The sequence below is a fragment of the Phialemonium atrogriseum genome (genome assembly GCF_030411735.1).
Source record: "Phialemonium atrogriseum strain 8032-3 unplaced genomic scaffold QBC33scaffold_60, whole genome shotgun sequence".
In the NCBI taxonomy this organism is placed as follows: Eukaryota; Fungi; Ascomycota; class Sordariomycetes; order Cephalothecales; family Cephalothecaceae; genus Phialemonium; species Phialemonium atrogriseum.
In genome coordinates, this window is record NW_026848197.1 from 22857 (window position 1) to 33809 (window position 10953).

The 10953-nt window shown below is 52.2% G+C and overlaps 3 protein-coding genes across 3 annotated transcripts; 1 reads left to right on the forward strand and 2 right to left on the reverse strand.

The window, feature by feature from the left end:
- Positions 1 to 1785: 1785 nt before the first annotated feature.
- On the reverse strand, positions 1786 to 2019 carry QBC33DRAFT_462882 (uncharacterized protein; the record flags this gene model as incomplete). The annotated part of the gene is made up of 1 exon (XM_060425099.1): positions 1786 to 2019. A coding segment is annotated over one exon (234 nt), but the record flags the coding sequence as incomplete, so codon positions are not given.
- Positions 2020 to 3712: 1693 nt separating this feature from the next.
- Positions 3713 to 4686, forward strand: QBC33DRAFT_520225 (uncharacterized protein; the record flags this gene model as incomplete). Its single annotated transcript, XM_060426353.1, has 3 exons — positions 3713 to 3852; positions 4281 to 4388; positions 4629 to 4686. The coding sequence occupies 3 exons, from the start codon at positions 3713 to 3715 to the stop codon at positions 4684 to 4686; spliced, it is 306 nt and encodes a 101-aa protein (XP_060277899.1).
- Positions 4687 to 10456: 5770 nt separating this feature from the next.
- On the reverse strand, positions 10457 to 10953 carry QBC33DRAFT_605020 (uncharacterized protein; the record flags this gene model as incomplete). Its single annotated transcript, XM_060432261.1, has 2 exons — positions 10457 to 10759; positions 10852 to 10953. The coding sequence occupies 2 exons, from the start codon at positions 10951 to 10953 to the stop codon at positions 10457 to 10459; spliced, it is 405 nt and encodes a 134-aa protein (XP_060277900.1).

Genomic DNA, 10953 nt, shown 5'->3' on the forward strand with positions numbered 1-10953 from the left:
CTTGCGCCAAGCTGGCCATGTGCATCTCAGGAGCTTCATAGGTAAATGTATTGTACAAGTGTCTTCACAGCTGCTTGCCGCGGTGCCCCTATGTTGCCTTTCCATTCTTAAGTGCTTTCTTTGCCTTTGATTGCAAGCTTTAGGACGGCAAACAGCTGGTTAGACAAGATCTGCTCTCGTTAGGGGTAAAAAGTCGTGTCTGGGATCTGAAATGTCGATATTCCTAAAGAGGCATTCTTTGATGCTGTCGATATGAGAGCGACATGCCAAAGCGCATCTGGGACTAATGTGACCGATACTTCTCAAGGGATTCTCGAGCCTGTTTGTGGTACTAGAAGCTCTCATTCTGCCCCTCGTCTGTCAGGAGAAGGAGCCTCACAAATACAATCACCACTTCATCAGCTTGAAGTACAGAGCTTCACCTAGACCTAAGGCCTGCTTATGACTCCAAAGCATGCGATTGAAGCTTCTGCACTGAGCCATCAGCTAGTGAAGAGGTGTGTACCTCCTTTGTCCTCTTATTTCTAAGTACATGCAGATGGCTTGAACTTGTCTTGTCGTTCATTGGCCGCCGCTTCTGTCTGAGGCTATCATTCAGTCAAGCCGCAGTACATCGTGGCGCAAAATGACCGGTCAAGCCTCCTTTTCTTCCCATCTTTTCGCATCAATTGCTTGCCAAAAACATCAACGATTATGCCATACAAGTGCAGTCCGATAGAAAGAAAAGTCCGCCGCTAGAGAAATGCCGTTGCCGCTAGGGGGTCAGGCGGACCCGGACCGAGAAGAAGTCAACGTATTGCAGCTCTCTATGCAGCAGGTGTTTCTCGACGGGTCTAAATGGTGTCCGGCTTCGGCAATGTCAAAATCGCCGAGAGGCTAAGGCGCTGTCGGGCAGGAGGCAGCCGCCCGAGATCCGGCGAACGCGGCTGACGCCCAGCGGAATTCTAAGCGTTGGGAATAACCTCTGCCAGGTTGTTCTCGGTTGCACCTCGAACAAGCTGGTGCTCTAGCTGGTAGACCCGGTCGCTACCTTGGACTCCGAAGGGTGGGGCACCCTTCCTGCCCAGCGCAAGCTTCGGTAGCCGCTCGAGCTGCAGCCAGATCATGCTGGGACCCGTGTTTACCGGATCTCAGGCGATTGCCGCCTCCTAAACCCGTCCTAGGAGAGGGTTGCTGAGACGACAGCTACGACAGTGGCCTGCTGTTGTGCTTCTTACGCGCTTTATTCGATTCGGACCTGGATGGGAGCGGCTAGGTGCTTGCCTTGGTAGCGCTGACGCCTTCGCTGTTGAAGCGCACGGCGAGTGCTGCGATTGTAGTTGGGGCCTGACGTGGAGATCTGTCATTTTGGGATTTACGAGGCGTTGCTTGCGCATCCGAAACTAGTGGCCGTTATGCTAATGTCGAGCTTTACAGTCCTGACTGCTCTCCGCGTTGTTCAAACCAGGCGCTCCTCGGTACCCTCTCCCGCTTACTGCCTTGTCCAAGGCGCGGTTTTGAGATCCCTGGCGGGCTGCGTGATGACTCTGATGCTAGGCGTCTTTTCTTCTTCAGCTGCTTTTGAGTGACGCAATCTGTGACAGACGCGGGCGGTAGCGGATTTGGGGATTAGGCGTGCTTGTTGGCGGCGTAGGAGCGAAAGTGTTTGACAATAGAGTTAAAAGAGAGGTTTTCGGAAATACACCTAAATGGCTGTTATAAGATGTAGGGCTTTTGCGCTTCCTAGCGCGAAGGGTGGCCAATTAGCAAGTCTAAGGTTTGGAGCTTGTTAAATCGTTCTTCTTGTCATTGTTTGAGCTGGACTAGGAACTCTTCCTTGTTTTCGGCGCTTCTTGCCACACCGCAAACATTATTATACCAGGTGCAAGGATCTTGAATCGTAATTTTGATACAGTTGAACTCCAAGTGAAGGTTAGTGAAAAGAACGTTGGCGGTTTTGTAACCGAACTTTGAGAAGGGCCATTTCCATTCTTCGTCTAGCACAGAGTCGAGCGGATGTGTGTGAGCCTCCAAGTGGCTATATTTGATGACTAGGTATGAGGTGCTTATGGTGAACAATGATGATGGCGATTGCAAGCTTAGGTGGAAACATTTTCGAGGAGAAACGGGGTTGCTTAGGACTAGTCATCTTCCAGAAGGAGACTGCTTTGTCAAATGAAGAAACCCCAAGATTTGACAGCGCCTAGACCAGGCACACAACGTACTCGTTGATGCCAGCTAGCCTCTAGGTTTAGGAAAACTCATTGATAGCTAAGCCTATGTTTGCGATGTCAAACTCCCGCACCAATGTTAGCCTATCCCCGAGCCTGCCAATCTACGGCCAAAAGGGGTTGATGTGCTAGGCAAACATTCATTGCGTAAGATATTTTTTGGCAACAGCGGCTACAATGCTGACAGACCGAGACCAGGGCTGAGACCAAAGGGCTGAGGCGGACGGCAGGAAGTGCATGAAGAAGCGCAATCATTTGCGCACGGGCCACCCCCTTTTACCCCTTTTCAGGTCCAGCGGCAGCGACAAGCGGAACAGCACCCTCTCGAAGCGCCGGCGGCTTAGCATGAAAAGGCTAGCGTTAGTGTCGGCCTTGAAAGCAGCAAGATTCATTGCGGTAAAATTGTGCTCGTTGACGGCATTGACGCTAGTTTCTCCAAGAATTTCCAAGACGCTGGCAAGAGAGACATCTAACTACGCCAACGTCACAGCCGTGACAACCGCACAGCCAAGAGGAAATCCCACGTGGGCAGACAGCTTTAGGAAGTGGTACTTGTCGCACTTCACGGTGTCAGTGGATGTCGAGGGGAACGGGCCTGGGGTCTCGTGAAGGGGGCATGCAATGCATACAGCTCTGCAGCTCACCACAACCATCTCAACTAGGATGCTAACGTCTATGGCTCCTGAGTAGAGGATTCCTTGTTTCTTCTGGTACGATTTGATTAGTACCGCACACCCGGCGATATAGCCCTAGTCAGCGACCTTGGTGTGTTTCTGCAGGCGGATCCGGCCATGCATTTGACTGCGGCGCATCCCGCGGCCCCAATCGTGTCATGCATCTCTAAGCTACCAAACGCCATTCGTTGGGCAATTTTGTGGGCAGTCTGCTTTCCGTCTTTGACGCCCATTCTGATTTAAATCGTAATGGGAATGTCCCCTGACACCGCAATCACCCCTTTTTGGCGCAGCAGCAGCAACAGTCCTCCGCCAGCATCCTCATCTCCGGACTGTGAGCCTCTGCGACCTCCAGTGGATGGACCTCCTCCAGAGCCTGGGGGTAGGCGGAGGAGGAAGCGCCGCGGAAGCCGGCCCCGGGCCCGGCAAGCGGCGGCGGCGGCACGGACGCGCAGATGCAGATGGGTGGCCTCAACTTTAGCGGCCTTGGTTAGGAGTGCGATGCCTGCTCTAAAGACCTCGCAAACCGAAGGAGCTGGGCAAAGTACTTGCTTCGCTGCCCCTCCTTGGGAGTGAGAAGAGGCACGCCTGCCTAGAGCAGGGCTGTCCCTTCCGCACCAACACCAACCATGGCCAGCGCTCTAAGTCGCCCCTTGCCTCGGTCCTCGTTACGATTGCTACCCTCTTCGCTAGCTTTCCTGCCGTCCCGCACCCTCGGGCCGCGGTCAAGCGCAACCAGCCACCCACCACGTCTAGGCGACAGACTGAAGAAGAAGAATAAAACAAGGGATAATAAAAACCACCGCCTCTCGTGTCTACAGAGCAGCCATGGCGGCGGACTTGGTGCGGGGGCTGCCGCTGTTTGTGCCGCAGCGCGACGTTGGGCTGGATATGTTGCGATGTGGGCTGGCGACGACGTACGAGGCCAAGACAGGCGCCGAGTTCAGCGGCCCGGCTAGCGAGAGGCGGTAAGGGGCTGTCGAGGAGGAGGCTAGGAGGAAAAGAAGGGGCTTGTGGGCGGCTGGGAAGTGTTGGAGAGTGGCTCCTTGGGCAGACTTGCGGCTCCCGATCTGACGGGCGTATTGAGATCTGGCAATGCCATCATAGGAGACCTCCACGTTATCCACGTCATTTGGACCGCCGCCTTGCAAGAAGGCAGGCACGCCACAGCCCTGGGCCGTCGCCAAGCGATGGCTCCGCTTGTCTGATCTGCAGCATCTAGCGATAAAGCTAGAGCATAGATGCTAGGTTGCTCTCTTGTGCCTTGACGGTGAGCCTGGCCTAGTCATCGGGTTGCAGAAGCATAGTGCGGCAGCTTGCCTTATCTAGCAGCCTAACGTAGCACTATCCTCCGGAAAGACGCCCTCCTATGCATTTTCCTAACTTACCTGCCTAGGACATTACTGTCGGAAGACTATGTTAGTTTTATCGAAGAGGTTGAAGAAGGCGAATACTATGGGAAAGATGTAGAAATTGACTACGCCGCCGCCCAAGAAACCGGAAAGTCCGCCTTACTTAGTTCTTCATGAGCTCCTCCTCGCAGTCGGCGACCATTTTGCAACGCAGGAGTCGGACACTGGCTAGGTAGCCACGTGGCTCTAGCGAACCAGACCACGGAACCGGGCCAAGCGGAGGTTTAGCGGAGGATGTACCGGGGCCAGTAGCAACAGTCTCAAACAAAAGCAGTAATGGCAAGAAGCAGATATAGTGCTATGAATGCTGCTTTCTGGGATGACGAATTTAGATACCAGAAAGTGCACATGTCGCGACCCAAGGGTTTCTTCCCGCCGCGGAGAGCCTAAGAGAAGGGGATGTGACTGGCCTGGAAATCCAGATTCAACGGAATACCCCTTTCATTCTCGGTCAGATTTCGCCGAATCTGCTCGCCACTTACATCTGCGGAACAAGTATCAGGCATCAAGTCTTTACTAGGTATCAGTGGCACGGCACTCACAGAGCGGTCCCTCAGATACCAGCGGTGCCATCATCCACGTCACATCGTCAGCAAAAGGTTGGCAGCCTTGGTTTCCTCGTTAAATAAAGGGTTTATTGACTTGGTGATCCTTCAGAAACTTGTCTATCTAAACCACGGGCCAAAATTGGGGGTGTAGCGGGGAACCCAGGGAACTACTCACACTCCTCGGCCACCACTCCCTCACTGCCCCTACCTACAGCCCTAGAGCACCTCACCCTCCTAAACGCCGTCATCAAGGAGAGCCTCTGCCTCCGCAACAACGCCCCCGGCATAGACCCGCGTGTTGCCCCCGCGGAGACGACCCGCCGCCGTCGGGAGTCTAGGGTCAGCCCGTGGGGCTGTCTGCCGTCTGCGTCTAGGGCGGCGCGTATTCCCCGTGCTTCCATTGTGACGGCGAGGTGTTCTCGGATCCGGAGGCAGTCTTCTTCTGCTTTATGTTTATCCTCGGCTAGACTGTGTAGTTCCTTGACTGGCCTTTTCCTACATTGCTTCTATGGTAGGTTGTACTTTGCTAATGTTAAGGATACTGGTGTTGCAGATTCTAACCCTAGCAAGAGCCTTAGAAGAAATTCAAAGTGTAAGCGAATATCTTGGCCTTTTTAGTTGGCTTGAGCCATGCTAACACCGATAATGGTTCTCTACCTTACCTGCTGCAAAGATGCTGTTATCACCTAGGTGGGAAATATTGCGCTTATAGCTGATGAAACTCAACTTGTTGTCCTTGGGGATTTGCAGCTTCTAGGTGAAAATGACACTCCTTTGAGAAATGTTAGACAGATGACTTAACGATGCCATGGCTGATATTGGCCCTTTTCCGCAGTGGGTGGACAAGAAGAGGATTTTCTTGATAGACTTGTTGGGACATCTTGTACCATAGACTTTCAAGAATATCATATAGAAGGAGTATGGCAAGATTATCAACCTGCAAGGCTAGCTAACATATGCCTAGTTAATCCCTGCCTAACAATTGCGATTACAAAGGCGCATATAAAGTTACCTAAGCTTGAAGAAAGCGTTTGCAGGCGACGACTTGTCTCTGAAAGAAAAGGTCTGCTTGAACTTGTCAGGGGAGCTCAACTTGACCAAGGTTGCGTGGAGCTAGACTAGTATCTTCCAGCAGTCGCAGAGAGTTCAGCACTATTAGATTCACCTCTCATTACCATTACGAATCTACCGGTACTCTAACAGTTGCATTGCGCATGCCATGCCCATGATCTTGTCGAGATATGACGAGAGAGATTTAGAAACAAAAAAGGTACGTAGAAAAGGTAACTGGTCTAGCCTTAGACGCTGGCTTGGACTCCTAAGCCAGACTTGCTGCCCTAGCCGCTAGATCAACCGCCTTAGCCCGAGAGACTGACTCGCAGTACTGTTGGTACTGTTGGTACTACCGTTAACTAATTAGTATCGTGTAGGGCGACGAATTAGGTTGTTGAGCTGCAACCACCTGTCGCTAACTTGCAAACTAGATGCAGAAGTATGAGAAAAAGCAGGGCGTCATCTTGGCAGACTGTATGCTAAGGTCACTCTCTTTGACATTGACGATGATCTTGCCACCAAAGGTGACAAATCAAGAAACCGCAGTTCACGCAGGATAAAACCCTGTTGTCTCCCTCTTTGGTGAGCCAGAAAAGAGCGCTCATGTAGTCTCGGTACCAGGCGGTGAACTCGTCTTACACCGTCGCTTTTCCGGCACTGCCTTGCCATGGGACTCGACTCGAAGCGGAGGCCGACAACGCCACTCCAGCGCTGCAGGTCATTGTCCAGTGAAACTTTTGTCTAGAGGACTGTGCGGCTAGGTGTGGTGTATAGACTAATTAGGGGACATTGATCTTAGTTGATAGACTATCCGTTCCTGCAGGTACGGATTGGAGCCCGATAGCTCTAGCGGCTCCCTAGCCGTGAGATAGGAGAGCCGGGTCTGTTAAACACAGCAGACAGAGAAAGCGGCGTATTCAACGGCTTAAAATCGACGGCCTAGAATAGCATCTCCTGTTACGAGGTTAGGTTGGTATATTCGGCTTAACCGAATTCACCCTAAACGCCACTGAAATCTAATGAAGCATGCTGAAGGTGTGGTGGGTTGTGTAGAGGAGGATTGTTGTTGTCGTTGTCTTTATCAGTGTGATGGGTGATAGGAGGCGGAGGATTCCGGAGCTCGTTTCTAAACCTATGAGTGTCTCAACTAAGAAGTCGAGGCACTGGTGTTCAACGTATACGAGAAATGGTGAAAACATGAGAATGAAAATGGCTAAGCGTGGCGCTATGCATAGTAAATGCAAGAAGGAAGACTAATTAGTTGGAAATAAACGGATAAATGTAGAGCGTTGAAAGATTTGGCAATTGGAAGAACAGGAAGGATTTGGCAGCGAGGGTATACCATTTCTGGGAGCTTGTATCTAACTAAATCAGCCGATGAGGATGTAGATGTGCCAAGGCTGTTTAAGTGGCCGTGGGAAAGTCGTCGGTATTATCCCTGGCTGGCAGCTGTTACTGCCGTTGCTGCTGCTTCTACTGCTTGCTGGGTTCGTCTGGCGGCGACGGCGGCGCGTAATGTAGTAGCTGCGAAGGCAATCTCGGCGGCCACGGTCCCTGGCGGCGATGAGGGCCCTCTTCTTCCGACCGCCAGGCGTACTGCTTGCCTTGCGCTTGTAGCCGCAACCCGCGACATCCTCGCCCTCCTCATCGGCACTCGATTGGTTGGTTCACCCCATGTCTAGGTCCTTGCCCTTGTCAGCTATCGCCACATCTGCACTACCGGAAATCAGGATTGCGACACACTCCCACCCAGACAGCGTACTAACTAGAAATTCGACCAGTCAAAACCATTACATAGGCGCTAACATGGTGCACAGCTAACTCGACATCCTCGAGCCGCTAGCTCTGCACGAGACTGACGTTGCAAGGGTTGACGTGAGTTGATCGGCTGAGGAGGCGAAGGCAGATGTGTTGGACAATATCCTCAAGGTGATAGACGCAACTTGATCATAGGGAGGGTTATGTGACGACAGACACCGAATCGACGGATCTTATCAGACTAATCTTTCCGCCCCTTCTTCATCGTCAGGGAATGGAGAACATGCATGGGAAGTACAAGTAGTAAGACTTGTATGCTTGTCGATGTGAACTAGCTCAGCATATAAACCCATGAGGATGGAACCCATGAGGATAGAAGCAGCAAGAGATTGCCAGACGTCGTGTGCGAGAGCAAGCCCCTGACCCATCATAACATCTTCGTCTTCTATTACTTCTTCCTTGACTATGATGGCGCCTGCGGCTCTAGGTCACAAATTTCCGATTCTTACCAAGAGTTGGGACTGCCTCGCGCTTCTAAGCGTCCACATCGAACTCAGGGAGACGGACATTTCTATAACCACTCCAAGGGTTTGGCCTACTACTGATACTACATAGGTTCTATGGCAGAAGAAGAGAGTTGGCAAAGTATTGATGTTTTATGTTCGGGATCCTTCTCTGAATCCTTATCCTTCCCATGCTTCCCATCCTTCTCCGTATCAGTCGCTTCGTTGGAAGGAAATCATTTCAGAGTCCATTGAATCCTCCGAGATGGCACGGGCGAAACACACGGCTGTCTTTTCAGGGCTAGCAAGGGCTACGGTTTCGGTGTGCCGGCGCTGCTCCGGATTGCCGAGAGCTAGTCCGGCTTCCGCGCCCGGGGCTAACAGGGGCACGGATATTGCTACTCGACACCACTGCACATGAAATCAGCCGACACCTCTGACCCTCCGCACCGGCTGTCTAGACCGCGTAACATCGTTGGGCACTTGCCTTGCCACTACCTGAGACTTCTTCTCCTCCGCACATGGAGCAGCTATTTTGGCCGTTTCCGATATGGGTTTATAGTCCTGTCTACAGACGCCATCTCCTACAAGAACGAGGGTGGCGAGTCCCCAGCTGCGATCAAACCAATTCAACTCGCCCGCGCCGTCGTTAAAGCCACCTACCACGTAGTTGGTATATTATCTGACAGAAGACTCGTGTTCAGAGACAAGAATCTGTAGGTGTGCACAGCGTAATTGCACGATAGGAGGGAGCCCACACCGACGCTAGTAAGTTCGAAGCTCTGTTCTCATCAGCCATCGACTCTATCAATTCCAGCAGGTTTATCACCTTAACATAAAGGCATTTTAGTAGGATGCTGAGACGAGGAGGAACGTCACCATCGCTGTCTAATCGACTCTTAGCCGCCCTTGGAATAGTCCTCCATGGAGTTCATAGCAACAGTTCGATTATTATCCTCTCACATGTGCTTCAATTTTCCTAGGTTCAGCCAACAGACTATTCATCTGCTTCAGCCCTAGACGCTTGCCAACCAGCGTTTGGCTGCTTTCCAGAAGCTGGAGTCAGTGAAGATGACATTCTTAATATGTCGTGGCTAGTAATGTCAGAAGAGCTAATGCTTAATATTGACAAACCCCTTAAACCTAGCGAGAGACTAGGCCCGCCTAAGCAGGCGGAAACCTCAGACCTATCTTGTGAGTGCTTCGAATTCTAATTGTCTACTTGTGGTTAACCAAGCAGGTTGCATCTTTCTCTCTTCACTTTTGTCCCTTAGATTCCCAAAAGGGCAAGAGAGACGGGTTGGTGTCACCACCTTTGGCACCCATATCTGAGACTTTAAGTCCATACTCACGGACAAGAAGTGGTTCATAGAAGTTCCATTTCCAAGAGGCACTCGTGCCGCCCATAGCAAAAGGAAAGCCGGTCCATATTCTGGCACTTGGATTAGGTTTTGCGCGGTAACATGGGTTTTACTTGGCTGTCTGTTGGGGGGCTTTTCCTTCTTTCTTCGTTTGTCTATGCATAGTAAGTCCCTTCCATAACCTTGACAACAGAGAGCAGACATAGGTCGACATCGCTTGTCTCGTTGAGAGAGGCCTCGAATATGTCTTCGTTAGGGTTGTGGATATGGAGGCTGTAGTAGAAGGAATAGTAGTGCAGCAAGTGGTGATAATCATGCTAGCTAATAATCTACAGATCGATGGGTTGGTAGACTGCTGTTAGAAAAGGCCCTTCAACTCTCAAGCAGCCGCGTTGCCAACCCCAGTCTTGCAGCGCCCTCTCCCAACCCCTTCTCCTAATGCCAGGGGTCGCCCTAGACAACCGTAATCATGCCCTTAAATAACGCAACCACAACCCTCTTGCTGCTGTCGAGGCTTCCTCGCCAACGCCATCCCCGTCAGACTAGCCCACCCAGGCCAGGACGCCGCCATCGTTGCCGAAAACTTCATTATAGGGCAGCCGGCGGCAGGTGCAGTTGCATTACAAGCACCAGATCAAGTCGCTCCAGAAATTAGGCAACATGCCGAATAGCACAGCAATGCCGCCAGGGTTCAAAAGCAGAAAGACAACTTCAACGAGGAGAAGGTAAAGAAGTACAATCTCTATCCTATATGGGAATCTTCTTAACCTAGCGACTCTCTTCCGTCGCCAGGATATAGAGGAACTTGACTTGTCCCTCTACACTTCCTCGTACGACCTAGGGACTTGCAGGAGCCAAATATCCCCCCCTTGTCCGAAGCCCCAAACGCGCAATTGCTTGTCAAAGCCCAACCACTGCCCACGGCAAACTGAGCGCCCTATCCCTTGACGTACGCCCAGCCCTTCCCGCCGAGGTCCCCGGAGACGAAGTCCGAGTCGACCCGCGGCCGCAGCTCGGCGATGTACACGGCCAGCACAAGCAACCACCATTGGTGGAACACGCCGACGTAGAATTGGGCATGGATAAAAGGCAGTAGGACCCTGAAGGCGTGGCTGGTCATAAGCGTGTGCACGAAGGAGAAGTTATATAATTGAGCCCCAGGCAGTACCGTCGCCATAAGCAGCGCCACCGCCGCCTCCTGGGATCGCCCAAAGTCCCTCACCGGGTCGCTCTCTGGCCTCTATGCGTTCCCGTACTCCAGGATGAGGTCCCCGCTCAACGTCCGTAGCGCAACGGCGGCGCCGACGTCGTCTCGCAGGACTAGTTCTTGACGTTCAGCGCCAACCTGGCGAGCGTCGAGGCCGTGGCGAAGTAGGTCGGTGACGACGGCGGCGGCTTGTTTGTCACGTACCTAAGCAGGCAGCTGTTGCCCAT